The sequence below is a fragment of the Balaenoptera acutorostrata genome, chromosome 12 (genome assembly GCF_949987535.1).
Source record: "Balaenoptera acutorostrata chromosome 12, mBalAcu1.1, whole genome shotgun sequence".
Taxonomy (NCBI): Eukaryota; Metazoa; Chordata; class Mammalia; order Artiodactyla; family Balaenopteridae; genus Balaenoptera; species Balaenoptera acutorostrata.
The window spans coordinates 73,808,290-73,827,675 of NC_080075.1; the positions used below are offsets into that span (position 1 = coordinate 73,808,290).

The window sequence follows — 19,386 nt, forward strand, 5'->3', positions numbered from 1 at the left end:
ATAAGTCCTCTGTCAGGTTATGTGGTTTGGGAATATTTTCTCCAAGTCTGTAACTAGTTTTTTCATTCTTTTGACAGGGTCTTTTGTAGAGCAAATATTTTTAATTTTGTTGAAATCCAATTTATTGATTTTTAAAATCTTCTATGGATTGTGGTTTAGTGTTATATCTACTCTTCACCTAATCTTAGGTCCCAAAGATTTTCTCCTATGTTTTCTTCTCAAAGTCTCATGGTTTTTACATTTTACATTTAAACTGATGACACAGTTTGAATTAATTTTGGTACAATGTGTGAATTTTGAGTAGAGGGTTCACCTTTTTACTCATGGATGCCCAACTGCTCTAGCACCATTTGTTGAAAACGTTAAGGAAATATCCTTTCTTCATTGAATTGCTTTTCACCTTTGGCAAAAACCAGTAGGCCATGGTTCAATCTATTTCTGGGTTTTTTATTCTGTTACAATGATCTGTGTATCTATCTGTGCCTCCCCCAATACTGTACTGTCTTGATTACTTTAGCTAAATAAATTCTTAAAATCAGGTAGACTGATTCCTCTCACTTCTTTTTCTGTCAGAGTTGTTTTAGCTATTCTAGCCTTTTCATACACATTTTAGGACAAGCTTGTCTACACTGACAAAAAAAAATCTTCCTGGCAATCTTCTTTAAAGAGTTATCTCTAGTTTCTGTCTCTCCAAATTCATTCCTCAACCAATTCTAATCCAACTGCTATTACTACTATTCTACCAAGACTGTTCTTGTTCAAAAAGTCTGATGGCCAAATCCAGTATTTAGTTCCCTTACATATACAGTAATCATTCAGTAGGATTCTACACAGTTGACCACCTTCTCTTGAAACATTTTATTCTCATGACTTTTCAGAAACCATGTTTCTGCTCAACTCTCAGTATCTTTTGTTGGCATTCTAACATTTAGAGAAGTAGGAGCTGACATTCTCTACACAATAGCAGAGTGATCTTTAAATATATGTGTGATCATATCATTTTGCTGCTTAAAATTTCCAAAAGCTTCAATGGGGAAAAAATGGAGCTGAAACAACTGGTTATCTTTATGCAAAAAAATGAGGTTGGACCCCACCTCATACCGTATATAAAAATTAATGCAAAACAGATCTAAGACCTAAATGTTAAGAGCTAAAACTATGATACTCTTACAAGAAAACATAAGAGAACAGCTTCATGATTTTAGATTTGGCAACTGTTTCTTAAACATGCTGTACCAAAATCACAAGCAATGGAAAAAAATAATAAACTGGACTTCATCAAAATTAAAAAGTTTTGTGCTTCAATGGACACCATCAAGAAAGTGGAAAGAAAACCTGCAAAATGGAAGAAAATATTTGTAGATCATACATATATTGATAAGGAACTTGTACATGCAGAATATATAAAGAACTCTTACAACTCAATAAAGGATAAATGATTTTTATCCAAAGATACACAAATGCCCAATAAGCACATGAAAGGATATTCAACATCATTAGGAAGTTGCAAATTAAAACCCCTTCACAGGCACTAGATGGGTATAATCAAAAAACCAGACAATAACACACGTTGGTGAGCATGTAGATAAATTGGAACCCTCTAACGTTGGTGGGAATGCAAAATGATGCAACCACTTTGGAAAACAGTCTGGCAGTTCCTCAAAATGTTAAACATACAGCTACCAAATGATCCAGCAATTCCACTCCTAGGTATATTACTAAGAAAAATGAAAACATATGCCCACCCAAAAACTTATAAAAGAATGTTCATAACAACATTATTCATAACAGTCAAAAAGTAGAAACAACCTAAATGTTCACTAACTAATGAATGGGTAAATAAAATGTAGTATATCCACACAATGGAATATTATTCAGCCATAAAAAGGAACAAAGTACTGATAAATGCTACAACATGGGTGAACCCTGATAACATTATGTTCAGTGAAAGAAATCAGACACAAAAGATCACATATTGTAATATAATTCCACTTCTATGAAATATCCAGAATAGGAAAATCTGTACAGAGACAGAAAGTAGGTTAGTGGTTACCCTGGATGACGGGTTTGGGCAGGATGGAAAGAGGCTGCTAAAGGGTACGGGTTTCTTTCCAGAAGTATAAAAATGTTCTAAAATTGTGATCATGGTAAATATACATTGCAAATATACTAAAAAACTATTTAATTGTACACTTTAAGTGGGTGAATTATAAGGTATGTGAATTATGTCTCAATAAAGCCATTACAAAACAAGTAAACAAACGGAAAACATGACTAGGCTTAAAAAAACAAACTAAAAATTCCAATGGCAATTCATTATAACCAGAGCCAATCCTAAAATCCTTACCCTGAAGTTTACAAAGTATTACAGGATTTGTACTTTTCACCAGCCCCCCCAAATTTTGAGGCACTCTTTTCCCTGACAGCTAGAACCACATTTTTTTCATGTCTCCAAATTCACAATCTTGGTCTCACCAGAGAGCTTCTGTACTAGCTGTGCCCACAGTCCTGTACATGGTTGGCACCTCATCTTTGCATTTTAACCATCACCTTATCAGAAGCCTTCTCTGCCCATCCAATTTAAATAGTCATCCAGTCTCTCTCCATTCCATCTCCTTGCTTTACTTCTCTACAAAGCACTTATTACAGATTTATTTACTGTCTCCCATGTCCTCTAAAATGTAGGTTCCATCAGAGATTTGTCTGTCTTGTTCACTGCAGAATCCACAGTATCTACATGGTGAATAAACACTCAAATGTTTGTTAATGAGTCAGTATTTCAGAATCTTACCTAGCAGTCCTTTATTATATTTTAGAATCAAGGCATTCCAATTTAGTTACGTGACCCTTAAAAACGTACATTTTTAAAAATAGTGCTTATATGTCTAAAAATATAAGTAGCAAGGAATATAAAAGAACTACCAGGGCTTCCCTGGTGGCGCAGTGGTTGAGAATCTGCCTGCCAATGCAGGGGACACGGGTTCGAGCCCTGGTCTGGGAAGATCCCACATGCCGCGGAGCAACTAAGCCCGTGTGCCACAACTACTGAGCCTGCGCATCTGGAGCCTGTGCTCCGCAACAAGAGAGGCCCGCGCACCGTGATGAAGAGTGGCCCCCGCTTGCTGCAACTAGAGAAAGCCCTCGCACAGAAACGAAGACCCAACACAGCCATAAATAAATAAATAAATAAACCCAAAGTTTTAAAAAAAAGAAATTATATTTAAAAAAAAAAAAAGAACTACCAATACATTAATTCCTTACATTTAATCACAGTGTGCATTACATGTTCATATATCTGACACCTATCCATTTATCCATCAATTCAAATATATACTGCGGGTCTACCATGTGCTAGGCATTATGCAAGAACACACACAGAACATGGGTCTGGAGTCAGATCCAACTTTATTGTCAGGTTCCAATCCTTCCAGCTGAGTGACCTTGAAGGTATTTAACCTCCCTGGATCTTTGGGGTTTTTTTTTACAAAGTAGTAGGGATAACTAAAGTAAAATTTTACAGTTAATTTGTATTTATTATAGATAACCCCAAAGAATCTATAGTATAAAAATAGGCAAACATGTAATAATATCATTATATGTGACCCAAAATTTAATTGTGCTTTTAAAATGTCCTAAGTCAAAACCATCTCTATAGAGATGCTCTATGTCTATGGTATTCAGAGCTCTCTCAAGTTAATAGTTGTGTGTGTTTAAGCTATAATCAAAATTGCTTCACAAGGAAAACCTTGGCCTATCCTAACCTGAAGCCTATTTCTGTAAAAAAGTAGTATGTTTTTTTATTTAGCCAAGTTAAAGATTTGGCTGGACTTTTCAATTTTCTTAAGAGAATCTCAGCTCTGTCATACTAATTTCTGGAATTACACTTCTTCAGAGGGTGAAAAGTGCCAAGAAGACAAAAAGTAAAGAGACTAGGAGCTGATGCTGGGGATGGTGCAAGCAAGTGAAATTTTAAACAGGGCAGAGGAAGTGAAGGGAATAAGAAAGTGAGCCATACAAATACGTGGGAGCAATGGTATTCCAAGAAGGGGAAAGAACAAGTGCAAAGGTCCTGAGGCATGGTTGAGGAATAGAAAGGAGATCAATGTGACTGGAATGGAAGGAGTGAAGCCAGACTAGTAGGAGATCAGAGAGGTGGTGGGGCGGCAGTGCAGATCGTGTAGGATCTTATAGGCCTCGGCAAGCATCGCAGCTTTTCCTCTGAGTGAGATGGGAAGTCTACTGGAGGGTTTTACGAAAAGAAATAACTTAATCTGGGTTTAAAAAAAAATTGTTCTGTCTACTGTGTTAAAAATGGGTGTGTGTGCAAAAGCAGAGTTAGGAGGTAATGTAATACCTATCCAAAAAAATGACATTTAAGAAAAACCATCTAACAGACTTAGTATCAATTCTTCTATGTTGCATCCTTAAATTAGGTTAGACTACTAAGAGGCCACACACACAAACACACGCACATGTATGCATTTGTATTTATGTATTTATATACCTTCTTAGACCACAATTTTATCTCCATTATCTCAATATTATGTTAACAAATTAGAATCATTACAAATAGCTTTATGAAAACTTATTTTGTATTAGTTATGACCTGTTCTTTCCTGCTTTTTTACGTTATTTCTGAAAAGAATAACTTACTTTTTTTGTTGGTAGCCCTCCCTCCCTGCCCTTTTTGTGTTGGACGCCAAGAAGTTTATAGGTAAATTTTACAAATTAAGCATAGCAAATGAATTGTCCTTTAGAGACAGTATATTTACATTTTCCATTTTTCTCAATTCCAAATTCTTATTTTATCTTTTATTAATCTATTTAGTTACAAGTTGCCTTAAAACAGATGTAATTATAAATGTTTTCATGAAAAAACAATAAAAATTTGTCCTATCACAGTAGAAATAGTTTAGTTCTTTTGTAAATTGCAAAAAGAAGTATAAATTAACTAATAATTCTATCCCATTAGAGAGTGGTTAAAGTTTCCTACCTAAAATCCAGGCTAAAAATGTACTTATCCAAGACAAAGAACATACAGGACCGGGCTTCCAGTAGTGTCTAACAGCTATAATGTAGGAGGGATAGAAAACTTGCATTTCAATTTTTATCATAAGTAATAACAATTTAGGGAAAAAATCTTCCACAGCATTCTGCTATGAATACCACCCCCAACACTGTCTAACATTCTTGGAACACTGTTACACCCAGGTATTTATATGGCTCACATCCCCATTCATTCACACTACACAATTAGCAAATTATATACACACTTCAGTGTCAAATCTATGACTAAATTCTCCACCAAGAAAAAACACACTGCAAAGAAACTACTTAGCTAAATCTAAATCAATGGCACCTGGAGAGGAAATTTTATTTTTTATATTATTATGCTGCTTAGTTATGAAATACTGATATAAAAGATATTGAAATATTAATGGCCCTTCTGAAAAAGTAATCATGATTTCAAAACAAAATCAGAGTTTTTGTTTTGATTGATGGCATACTACTTCATCTGTTCTTTGATTTTTGTCTCCTCCATCTCCCAAAACTTCTTACACCCCCTCTTCCTTCTTTTTATATGCTCTCCTTGCTAAGTCTTTTAAAATTATCCTTTTCCTGGATCCTCCTAATACCAATCCCTACCAATTGTTAATGCAATCAACAATTTATTTCAAACCAGAAAGGGAGTCCCTGCCTCACTACCTCTAGGCTAATTGGTGACCCTCTGCCCAGGGCTAAAAATAGCCACAGCTGCTAATTCATGGTCAAATTATTTTTAGGTTTGCATAAAACCTAAAACACATACACTCAGGTCTAAAGACAGCAGGTTGACGCCAATCAGCAAAAGCAGGTGTTTATTATCTGAAGAGCAATTAAACACTGTATATATTCACATTATCTTTTTATGTCCCATATTACAGGTTTTTGAGCCTGTTTTCAAAACCACTTGGTTTTCCTCTCCTATTAAAAATTTTTTCTTCTCAGCCTATATAGTATAATCAGATTTCTGAAATTATGAGTCAATGGCAATAGAATTTTCCTTACATAAAATGATAGATGCACAGCTAAGAGAATGTTGTAAAATCCTATTTTTTCCCACTGACATATAATGAAAGGAGTGATATATTCCTAGGAACTAAAAGAGCTTAGTTCCTTAATTGTTAGTCCCACACACAGGGTCAAAGAAGCCGTGTGCTCTGGCTGCTATTATGACAGTTATTTTTAGTCTAGACACTGACAGCACTAGAACAGGCCAGAGACAACATCAAGCTGCTCGGCAAGGCAGAGACCCCAGATTTCGTAACTTTGTGCTTTTGGTAACATAATGAAGTTATTTACTTTATAAATTAGGATGTTAAATTTCTCACATTGAGTTTTATTTTAACAAGGCCTGGATTTCCTCACAGATATGCAACTTCTCTACACCTAAAATACCGTGAGTTTAAGTTATGCTCATCTTCATTGCCCAAAATGGGTCAAAAGTCAAAAGCCTGATACCTACCCTTGCAGAGCTTACATTACAGTGGGGACAGGAACAAACAAGTAAATAAATATGTAATTCCAAATTGTGATAAATGTTAACAAGGTAAACAGGGTGGAGTGATGAAGAATGATGTAAAGGGGAGGGAGGAAATAATCTAGATAGTAGGATCAAGGAGGTCCTCTCTATAGAGGTGATGTTTAAGGTAAGTGAGAAGTGAAGTATGAACAGAAACCAATCAAACAAAGTCATTCAGTCAACAAATATTTTATTCAGCATCTGAATCTGCCAGGGTCTGTTGCAGGGGGTGGTTACATAACCACAAATCAGACAGATGGCATCCCCACCCTCAAAAAGCTGACATTCTAGTGGGGGGAACAACAATGAACACATTTTTTAAATATGGTAAATTTAGATACTAAAAAAAATACTATGACAAACATAAACTAAGATAAACATGATAGTGCCTAAAGGACTGGGGTGGCTTTAGCTTGTCATCATGCAGGGCCTCTCTCAGAGGCTAACAATGAACTGAGATTGAATGAGAGAAGGCAGCAACACAAAGATCTGATAAAAAGCATTCCAAGCAGAAGGAACAGGTGAATAACAAGGGCCCACAGATGGGAATATGCTTGGCATGTTCAAGAGAGGAAAAAATGACCACATTGGCTGGAGCTAAGCTGGTAAGAGATGAGGTCAGAAGGGGCAGTAACCAGAACCTGGAGTTTTCTAAGTTATTTCTGTTGAAATGGGAAGCCTCTGGAATGGAGAGGTACTTCAGAATGCTTAGTCTAGCTACACTTGGGTGGGTTAAGGGGCATCTACAGGGTATGTACAAAGGTCCTAAACTGGAAAAGAGCTTGCCATGTTCATGGAATTGAAAGGAGATGAGCTGTGGGTAGAGACTATATATACAGGGAGCACAAAAGGAGGTCAGAACAGCGGGCAGGGGACCACTCTGTAAACTGTGGAAAGGAGTTTGGATTTGGAATTTCGGCTTTCATTCGAAATGCAATGGAAAGTCAAAATGGTTATAAATAGGGGAAGGAATGACAACCATGATCGTATTTATATTTGAAAAAGGTTACTAAGGCTGTTACCTGGGAAAAGTACTGGAAGAAGGCAAAAGGGGAGGTAAGGACCTGTTAGAATATTAAAAGCCTACTGCAGTGGTCCAAAGAAGAGGTAATGGTGGCTTGAACTAGGGGGTAACAACGGAGACATCAGATTGTATTTGGATTCTAGACATATTTTAGAGATAGAATCAATAAGACTTGCTAAATTGGATGTTGGGGTTAAGGGAATGGGAAAACTCAAAGATGGCTCCCGTCTATCTGGCACTTTATGTAGGTAAATGGTTAATTTCTCTACAATATGATACTAACTGGTTTCTGGTAACGGTGCTGATGTTAAAATCTGCTGCTGGTACAAGATACAGATATTGACAGTGGCAAACATTTCTGACCCCCCCCCCAAACAAAAATAACAGAAAAGAAAAAAACAGAAAGAAAAGGCAGACTTAAAGTAACTCACTATGACTGTTTTCCTGGCAGGACCCACTACTCTATGGAAAATGTAGATAGCAAAAGATACTTTGGTAGAAACTTTCTAGAGATCTGGGATTTTAAAAACCATAGCTAGCTGCTTCTCTGTCAGCCAAACAAGCTAATTTCAGGCCCACACATATGTGCCTTGGACAGGTGAGACCCTTATGCAACAGTTAAACTAAAAGATTCCTAGAAAGAAATGAGTGAAGACTATTCAAGTAAGAAAAATAAGACAAAGTTTTAGCACAGATTAAAGAAAGTTTCCAAAACTAATATTCAATCACAGAACAACTTTTCATGCTGAAACAAGAACCTGAATATATTCATTCAAACTAAAGAGAGAGAAAAATCACTGTGCTTTCTTTTAGTAACAACTGGAAGCAAAGCACTAAAGTTGAGAACAGCATTTTGATTTTGGTATCATCATAAGTTAAGAGTAATGGGGTTTTTCATCCTAAAAGCTTTCTTGAATCACTGCAGCATATCCCAGCAGATCTCTTAACCTGGAGCTACATGACTTTTTTTCTCCCTGGAATATTAACATGCCTATCAACTCAAGCAAAGAAAACAAAATCAGCTGGCATAATGCTAACCTCTTGAAAACTATTAATCACAAATTTTAACCAGTCACTCATTCCTAATCTTTATAAGAAAATGGATATTTAAAATTAAAAGCAGGGCTTCCCTGGTGGCGCAGTGGTTAAGAATCCGCCTGCCAGTGCGGGGAACGCGGGTTCGAGCCCTGGTCTGGGAAGATCCCACAGGCCACGGAGCAACTAAGCCCGTGCGCCACAACTACTGAACCTGCGCTCTAGAGCCCGCGAGCCACAGCTACTGAGCCTGCGTGCCTAGAGCCTGTGCTCTGCAACAAGAGAAGCCACCGCAGTAAGAAGCCCGCACACCAGAACGAAGAGCAGCCCCCGCTCACCACAACTAGAGAAAGCCAGCGTGCAGTGACGAAGACCCAATGTAGCCAAAAATAAATATTAATTAAAAAAAAAATTAAAAGCAGTCAATTGTATACATGAAAACCTAAACTACATCAAACTTTCCTTCTAAAGTGTTATAAACAACTCTAAATTATAAATGTTGCCATTTCTGTGCTATACTTGATTTTATAGGTACACTAGAAATCTTTTCTAGATTAATCTTGAAGGCTACACTGGAGGACTTATTATTTCAAAAGAGCACCTTCTGAGGAAGGCTCTCTTTTTAAAAACAAGTGTTAGTTACGTGTTACTCTTTACTTCTAAAAGCTACAGAAACTAAAATGGTAAGAGGAGGGAAAAATGTTTAAAGCCACAGGTCAAGAAACAGAAGGGAGAGTCTGTGGAGGACAGAGTGGAGGAGGAGGAACAGGACATATTCAGTAGGGCAAAGGTTTTATATATTGTATAAAGAAAAATATATCTTACAAAATATTGTTTTGTATGCTCCTATTTCTGTTATATACACACTCACATATACATGTACATGTATACTGAGTCACAGAGTCACAATGTAAAATGTATCTTACCTACTGTCAAAAAAGTTTGAGAATTATTGGCTTAAATAATAATTGTATCCCCTATACAGAGGGGATACAGTTAAGAGAGCCAATCAGTCTGGCAAGGCCTAGGAGGGGGCTTGAAACACAAATGATATATAGGGACAAGGTCGGAATAACACGTGAGGGGCTGGTTGAAATTCAGAATAAGTAATTGACATCCTTTCCCTTGAGATCACTTTAATTATAATGAAATAGAATATGAGGCATTTTTCATTTGCCGGGTTATTTCCCAGTTAAAGAAAAGAAAAAAATCAATGATCATCAAGTGGGTTGTGCTTCAAAGAGAATCATTAAATTTAGGAAATGCTTTAAAATGTCTAGGTTTTATTTAAATTTGTATTAAATTTTAAAGATGTTATAAAGATTGCACTTCTAATTACATGGTCAGGTAACGAAGACATTCTGGTTAGACATACCCGATTTCTAATTATACCTAACTTTCTGAAACTGTCTTTTGGATTCTGGGACATTGTTCTCTCCTAATTCTCCTTTCTAACTCTCCAACTATGGCTTTGCAATTTCCTTTGCTAACTTGTTCCTCTGCTCAAAAATGTTACCATTCTTAGGGTTCTAGCCTCATCATGGGAGATCCCCAAATAATAATATCTACGATTTCTTGAACATTAATTATGCACTGGAGACTGCTCTAAGTGCTTTACATGTATCACTTAATCCTCATAACCACTCTATGATAGGTCCTATTACAGTAAAACCAAAGATTAACATGAATTCATATTTAACACAACTGTTGACTGGCAATGAAGAAAGAAAAATGATAGTTACTGGAAAGAGCAGCAAAATCAATCGACAAACTACTATTTATAGGAGGAAGTATAGCAATTAAGAATGTCACTCTCAACCCTACATTCTGAGCATGTAATGCATCCCAGCTCTGCTATTTACATGCTGTATGACCTTGGTTAAATTATTTCAAAATGCCTCCATTTCATTATCTATAAAATAGGAATAACCCAAGAGAAAAGAAAGCATTTGCCTATACAAAGATCTGTAGCAGCTTTATGGTGAATAAACAGGTTGTGATTTATCTTAACAATGGAACACTACTTAGCAATAAAAAGTAATGAACCGGGCTTCCCTGGTGGCGCAGTGGTTGAGAATCTGCCTGCCAATGCAGGGGACACGGGTTCGAGCCCTGGTCTGGGAAGATCCCACGTGCCGCGGAGCAACTGGGCCCATGAGCCACAATTACTGAGCCTGCGCGTCTGGAGCCTGTGCTCCGCAACAAGAGAGGCCGCGACAGTGAGAGGCCCGCGCACCGCGATGAAGAGTGGCCCCCGCTTGCCGCAACTAGAGAAAGCCCTCGCACAGAAACGAAGACCCAACACACCCATAAATAAATAAATAAATAAACCCAAAGTTAAAAAAAAAAAAAAGAGCATTCCTTAGTTGCTAAAATATGTTTGAAAACAATGACTATTTCTTACCAAGGACTCAGAACACAAAACGCTTTCATTAATAAACACTTTAGGGGGCTTCCCTGGTGGCGCAGTGGTTGAGAATCTGCCTGCCAATGCAGGGGAAAACGGGTTCGAGCCCCGGTCTGGGAAGATCCCACATGCCACGGAGCAACTGGGCCCGTGAGCCACAATTACTGAGCCTGCGCGTCTGGAGCCTGTGCTCCGCAACAAGAGAGGCCGCGACAGTGAGAGGCCCGCGCACCGCGATGAAGAGTGGTCCCCACTCGCCGCAACTGGAGAAAGCCCTCGCACAGAAACGAAGACTCAACACAGTCATAAATAAATAAATAAAAGAACGTGAATTTCTTTAAATAAATAAATAAACACTTAAAAAAAAAAAGTAATGAACTTATTGATACACATAAAATCATTGATAGTTTTCAAAATAACTATGCTGAGTAAAGAAGCCAGACCCCTCCCCTCAAAAAAGACAAAGAAAAATAACACATTATATGACTGCATTTGTATATAGTACTAGAAAATGGAAACAGGTCTATAGTGACAGAAAGCAGAAAAGTGGCTGCCTGAGGACTGGGGATAGGAAGGCAAGATTACAAAGAGGCTTAAGGAAACTTCTGAGGTGATGAATATGTTCATTATCTTGACTGTGGTGATGGTTTCACAGATTTATATATATGTCAAAGCTTACCAATCTGTACACTTTAAATATATGTAGTTTATTGTATGCCAGTTATACCTCAATAAGGCTGTTTAGGAAAAGAAAAAAAAAAGGAGTAATATATCTCTCACAGGGTAATTGTGATCACCTAATATTCACTGAAAAATGCTATTATAATTTTAAAGTCTATGATTCATACCTGAATACAAACCTAAAGAACTTTATTGTGCTTCTATGGGGCAAATCCTATACAAACTAATGAAAATAATAACGCCTATAAAAAGTTATAAACACATTAAATATATTTTTAGCTTAAGACTCTCCAAACAACAAAAAGATTATATTAATTTTTATATAGTGTTTCTGAGCAAAGTATTGTGCTAAAGGCACTACCTAGATTATTTCATGTAATCCTTATAACAACCTTCTGAGATAGGTGATATTATCTCCATCTTACATATGAAGATATAAGGGCCTCACGGTGGTACGTAACTTACCCAAGTTCATACTGTAAGTAGAAAAGGTAAAACACTCAAGCCAGATCTCACAGACTCCGAAGTCCATGGCAACAATTTTTTTTTACATCACTGAAAGAAGGTCACCTGACTACTGGCTTAGAATGGGAAGTTTCCTAGAATTTAAACAGTTGACAAGGAAGGATTTCACTGCCTAACCTTCAGGAACTTAACATTCTACTACATAAAGTGAATAAATTAGCATTACTTACCATATCTGTAGCTTGATCTTCTTTCCTTGTAATTCAACTGTTTTGATCTTAAAGTCTATTCCTACAACATAGAAAAAAAAAGGTAAATTGTATCTATGGCTCTGAACATGGCTATACTAAAATTAATTGGTGTAAAAACACACTTTCAAAATTTTTTATTTGGTTCTGGAAATTTACTATGTATGCAATTCTGAGCAAAAGTGTCCAATTGTAAACCTGTGTGATATAAGATCCAAGACAGTAGAAGAAATCGTTATATACAGAGAGATTTTACAATTAGGAAATTAAAAAAAAAATTTTTTTTAATATCTAATATTTCAATGCAAAAGAATAAAAAGATGTTTCCTATTAGCAAAAAACATAGCCTTCACTAGCTTGCAGAAAAGAATACTACCAGGGATAAAGAGGGTCATTTCATAATGATGAACAGGTCAATGAATCAGAAAGTGTAAAAGTACTAGATGTTTATGCATCTAGTAACACAGTGTGTCACAGTACATGAAGCAAAAGTATTATAGGTTCCCCAGGATCTGTCTGCTCTTTAACTAACTAAAATCTTCAACTTGGCCCTTTCAGTTTGTTTCCCATACCCAATTAAAAGAAAAAAAGAGGGCCATCTGTCTGACACTTACAAACCTCAGACTATGTCTACAGCCCATATTTTTGTTTCTCTAGGAATTACTGAGAAAATCATCCTAAAATGACCTGGTTGTCAAGAACAACTCTGAACAGAACTGAACAATCCCAGTTAGGCATAGAATTTGTTAATTAATCTTAATGACAAACCTGACAGCCAATACTATTTCAGAAAACTTTCCTGAATAGAAGTGAAATTAGGACAGTCTGAAAGCTCCAAACCCTTTGTGATAGAAACCAGGTAACACTGGAAAACTTCCAAGAATTTAGACTGTTTTAAGCCACCTACCTAATTGTTCAAGACAGAAACCTCATCCTAGACTCCATGAGTTTCCCTCTCCATCTCATGTTGTCTATCCTCAAAATAATTAGCAGCAGTTGAAGCAGTTCTTCATTCTTTTCTGCACAAAAACTCTGCTAGTGTTCCTACCTCTCTGGCTACTCGTCAATTTTCATTATTGGTTTCTCCTCATCTAACTTTTCTAAAAATTGGAGTGAACTTCTTTTCCCTGATTTTATGGCCTTAAATTCCATGTACACACTGGCAGCTCTCAAATTTTATATCATAGCCCAGACTGCTCCCCTGAACTCCAAACTTAAGATACCCAACTGCTTACTGGCTATCTCTAAATCTCATCTTTCACAAAGACTAAAAGCAAAAGTCCCTAAAATAGTTCATAAGGTCTTATACATTCTGTCCACCTCCCTCTGTTCACTCTGACCTCAGCATTTTCTATATCATCTTTTAAAAAAAAATATTTACTTATTTATTTATTTTTTAAATTTTGGCTGCATTGGGCCTTCACTGCGGCATGCGAGATCTTTAGTTGCAGCATGTGGGCTCCTCAGTTGTGGCAGGTGGCATGCATGCAGGATCTAGTTCCCCGACCAGGGATCAAACCTGGGCTCCCTGCATTGGGAGCGCGGAGTCTTACCCACTGGACAACCAGGGAAGTCCCAGCATTTTCTATATCATCTTACTCTGATCTAGCTAACAGTACTGGCTTCCCCAAGTTGTCCCACACACAGGTCAGGCAGATTCCCACCTCAAGGCCTCTGCATATACTGTTCTCCCATCCTGGAATACTTTCTTCTCCATCAGAGCTCCTTCCCCTAGCTAACATATCCTAAGCTGCAACTTTTCCTCATGCCCCTTACCCCATGTCCATTATCTGTTAATACTCCCTTAACCCTATTCCTTACTTTTTAATCTTTAACATTCCTTAAATATACTGTATATATTTACTTATTCCTTTTCTTTTTCTGCCTCCCTTTGCCAAGTATAAGATCCAACAAGGGTAGGGATTTTTATCTGTTCAATTCTATTAAATTCCCAGCACCTAGAGCTATGCCTAACATATAAGCAGGCATTCAAGGAATCACTGTTGAATAAACAGATAAATGACATTTTCTAGAGAAAATAAAAGGGTCCCTGAGAAAAGACAAAGATACTTCACCTTTAGGGCGAAACTCACCACTTGATAAGTTCCACACTTGCCTACTTAGCTTCCAGTCAGCTTTTTAGAGCTTCAGGCAAAAGCATGAAGGACAAAGTTCCAATGAGATATCAAAATAAACAAGCAAAAACAAACAAAAAAGGAAACCTGGAGGAAACAAGGGCAATACAGAGGAAAAGATATAGCTCTTTTTATATTCTCAGAACAAGATGGGGTGGGGGGTGGGGGGAAGAAACAGTAATCTGAACTAGAAAACTCCTGGAAATTAAAAAGGCAGAAATAATATACTCAACAGAAAGGCTGTAAAGGAAAATTAAGATCTCTCAAAAAATACAACAAAATGACAAAGAATGGAATATATGTGAGATATAAGTCAGAAGATCATACCAGGAGATCTGATATCTAACTCATAGAAGTTCAAAAAAGAACAGAGAAAACGACACACAGAAAATAGTAATCTAAAAATTATGCAAGAAAACTTAACAGAATCAAAGGACTCTATTTTAGACTGAAAGACTCACCTAGTGCCTAGCATAATGAATAAAATAAGATCTATACCAAATTATATCATCATGAAATTTCAGGGCTAAAGATACATTTCAGGAATAAAGATAATATTATAAAAGCTTGCAGAGAAACCAGGCCATGTTAAACAATCAAGAATAACAACTCTGAACTACTCAGCGGCAACACTAGAATCCAGAATACAAAAAGGTAAATAAAAAGTATTCTTGGGCTTCCCTGGTGGCACAGTGGTTCAGAATCTGCCTGCTGGGGCTTCCCTGGTGGTGCAGTGGTTGAGTCTGCCTGCCAATGCCGGGGACACGGGTTCGAGCCCTGGTCTGGGAAGATCCCACATGCCGCGGAGCAACTAGGCCCGTGAGCCACAATTACTGAGCCTGCGTGTCTGGAGCCTGTGCTCCGCAGCAAGAGAGGCCGCGATGGTGAGAGGCCCGCGCACGGCGATTAAGAGTGGCCCCCGCTTGCCGCAACTGGAGAAAGCCCTCGCACAGAAACGAAGACCCAACACAGTCATAAATAAATAAATAAATAAATAAATAAAATTAAACAAACAAACAAAAAACAGTATTTGTCGTTTAAAAAAAAAAAAAGAATCTGCCTGCCAACGCAGGGGACATGAGTTCGAGCCCTGGTCCGGGAAGATCCCACATGCCATGGAGCAACTAAGCCCGTGCGCCACAACTACTGAGCCCACATGCCTAGAGCCAGTGCTCCGCAACGAGAGAAGCCACTGCAATAAGAAGCCCGTGAACTGCAACAAAGAGTAGCCCCCGATCACTGAAACTAGAGAAAGCCCGCACACAGCAGCGAAGACCCAACGCAGCCAAAAATAAATTAAGAAAAAAGCATTCTCAACCTATATCCAGCAAAAATCAAATAAGAGTAAAAAAAAGGCATTTCTAAAGATGAAAGATCTCAAAATATTTAGCTCTTGTGTATCTTTTCTAAGACAGCTACTAGGAGAGATTGCTTTACCAAGAATAGGAAGAAAAAGAATCCAGCAAAGAGAGTGACATAGGGAATTCCCTGGTGGTCCAGTGGTTAGGACTCGGTGCTTTCACTGCCGTAGCCTGGGTTCAATCCCTGGTCGGGAAACTAAGATCCCGCAAGCCATGCAGCACACCTCTCCACCCCCCAAAAAAAGAGTGATGTAAAGGGCAGTTCAAACTGGCCTAGAGAAGCAACCAGTTCAGGAGAGAATGAGGACAGAAAACAACAGGACAGAATAAAATGCTAAAATGCAGAGAAAGTGCCAAGAGGTATGCCTCCTAAGAGAGGGAGGGGATGAAATGGTATTAATGGAATTTAAATGAAAAGAAGAGTTCAGAGGGTCTGGCAATTCTGTTGTAGAGTTTGGGATAAAGTATGAATAGTGCCTTGAAATCTAAGCATATGTAACAATGAAGGGACTGTAAACTCAGTAAAAACAGAAAGCTGTCCAAGAAAGGAAATGCAATTATAGTACACTACTTGGTTTAGCAGTTAACAAAACGTGTTATAACTATTTGAGAAGATGAAGGGAGAGGCACCAAGAATGCCTCATGGTATTAGAGTATTCCAATTCTCATCTTCCATAACAACAAGACAAAATTTCTCAAATTAGTCTTTTTAAAAGTTAAAAACATATGACTAGGGAATATGGGGTTGAATATCAGAAGTAAAGGCCAAAAAATGTTTGGGAAAGGTAACACACAAGTGAGCATGGGGCAAGGATTTATTGTTGCTGCTGCTGTTGTCATAGGCCTTAAAGTACTAACTTCTAAAACTCTGTAGCTATTACATTAATAGAAACAAAAATCAGGTTAATAGAGGAGGAGGTATGTTTACAAATGTTCTCTCCACTACGCAAACACTCCGACTTGATCACCGAACTTCTAGCATGGCCCCAAGCCACCGCTACAGTCTCATTCCTTCCAACCTTCTTTCTACAGTCACTCTCAGAAACAACTTTTACAACTGTGCACTTTTCCCAAGTAAATACCTTAGTCACTCCAGCATGTACTTTCCACACCCTCAAACATAGGTTGAAAAAACCTATATTTAAGATAGAGCAGAAAAGTTTTTGATACAATTTAAAGATTAGGGCAAAATCAATAACTCAGTTGCCAAGAGAAGCTAGGAAAACCTATCACCCTTTACGATTATGCCAGGAAGAATCAGATTCTCCTGCAACACTATCATTTGTTAAATTACCACAGACTAGAGCAAAATCATAGGGTTTGATCCAACCAGCGATTCTTTTCCAGCTTTTGCTTACGTAAAAACATACTAGAGGAAATCCTCACTTTTTACAGATTCCTGGGACCCAGTTCAAACGAGTATTTCAATTTACCAGTCTAACTCATTTATCAATTTTCAGTTGCTCAGGAAAGTGAGAAACAATATCAGGCAAAACATTTGCCTTAATGATGTTGCACCATCCAGTGGCAAGAAAAGTAACTGCAACTTCTAGTCACTATAAATATCAGTTCTCCAAAGCTTGGCTTCTGATGACACATCAATAGTAATTAACGCAGGCAGAAACAACCTATATAATAAACTCCAGACAACCAAAGTTTAACAACTTATAGCTAAATGATCAATATCTGTGGTTTTTAACAGTGAAAATCAAGTGTTTTCACCACACCAGGAGAGGAAATAGGAACCGCATACCTACAATCCTTTGAATGTAGCTTAGTCTGAAAGTTAAAAGACCAAGTCTAGTCCTAGCTCTGTCATTAACAGCACAAATTTTGAAAAGGCCATTTTCCATAATGGACATCTCCATATGGATGTGAAAATGGAGAATGCAAAAAAGTTCCCTCTAAAGATCCTTTCATTTAATAGTAATAGCTTAGTAAACACTTTGAGAATTTACAATGTGCCAGGCACTGTTTTAAGCCCTTTGCATAGATAACTCATTAAGTCATCAGAACAATCCTAGTCCATACTATTATTTCTATTCTACAAATGAAAAGTGAAATAAAAACCAATAGCAGCAGCAAAAGAAAAATCAATTAACACTAATATTCACTGGATAATTAAATATTGTAAGCATTTCACATATACTATCTCATTTAATATTAACAAAAATCCTCTGAGAAAGTACTAATATGCCTATTTTATTTTATTTTTTATTTTATTTTACTTTGGCCGTGCCACACAGCTTGCAGGATCTTAGATCAAGGATCACACCCAGGCCCTGGCAATGAGAGTGCCAAGGCCTAACCACTGGATCGCCAGGGAATTCCCCTAATATGCCTATTTTATAGAAGACAAAATATACAGTAATTTACTTAAGGTCACAGAATTAATAGGTGGCAAAAACCAGGACTCAATTCCATGTCTGTTTGATTGCAGACCATGCATGCTCTTAACCTATTTTCTACTGAGGTAAAATTCACATAACATAAAATTTACCATTTTAAAGTGAACAATTCAGTATATTCGCAATATTGTACAACCAGCACCTCTATCCAGTTCCAAAACATTTTCATCATCTCAAAAGGAAACTCCATACCCATTAAGCAGTGGCTTTCCATTATCCCCTCCCACCACTCCCCTGGAAACCACCAGTCTGCATTCTGTCTCTATAGATTTACCGATTTTGGATATTTCATATAAATGAAAGCATATAACATGTGACCTTTTGTGTCTGGCTTCTTTCACTTAGCATAATGTTTTCAAGGTCCATCCACATTGTAGCATGTATTGGTCAGTACCTCATTCCATTTTATGACTGAATAATATTCCATCATATGTATATACACCCTCATCTGCTTATCCACTCATCTGTTGACGGACATTTCGGCTGTTTTCGCCTTTTGGCCTTGGTAAAGTGTTGCTATGAATATGCATGTATATGTGTTTATATGAGTACCTGTTTTTAATTCTTTGGGGTATATACAAGGAGTGGAATTGCTGGGTCATATGGTAATTTTGTTTAACTTTTTGAGGAACCACTGTTTTCCACAGCAGCTGCACCATTTACATTTCCACTAGCAATGTATGAGGGTTCGTTCAATTTTTCTACATCCTAGCCAATGCTTAATATTTTCCTTTTTGTTAAGTCATTCTAGGGGGTGCATATGAAGTGGTGCCTCACTGTAGTTTTGATTTGCATTTCCCTAATGACTACTGATACTAAACATCAGTTCATGTGCTTGCTGGCCATTTGTATACCTTCTCTGGAGAAATGTCTATTCAAGTCCTCTGCCCATTTTTAAATCAAGTTATCTTTTTGTTGTTGAGTTGTAAGAGTTCTTTATATCTTCTGGAAAACAGAGTCATATCAGAAATATGGTTTGCAAATATCTCCTCCATTCTATAGGCTGTCTTCACTTTCTTAATTACCTTTGATGCATCAAAGTTCTTAATTTTGATGAAGT

At 37.3% G+C, this 19,386-nt stretch overlaps 1 protein-coding gene across 1 annotated transcript in view; it reads right to left on the minus strand.

Annotated features, from left to right (window-relative positions):
- RAB10 (RAB10, member RAS oncogene family) overlaps positions 1–19,386 on the minus strand; it is an 83,023-nt gene that overhangs the window by 19,652 nt on the left and 43,985 nt on the right. The window contains exon 2 of the mRNA XM_007191273.3: positions 12,405–12,465. Within this exon, the coding sequence (XP_007191335.1) occupies positions 12,405–12,465 (61 nt within the window). The remainder of the gene's footprint in view (positions 1–12,404; positions 12,466–19,386) is intronic.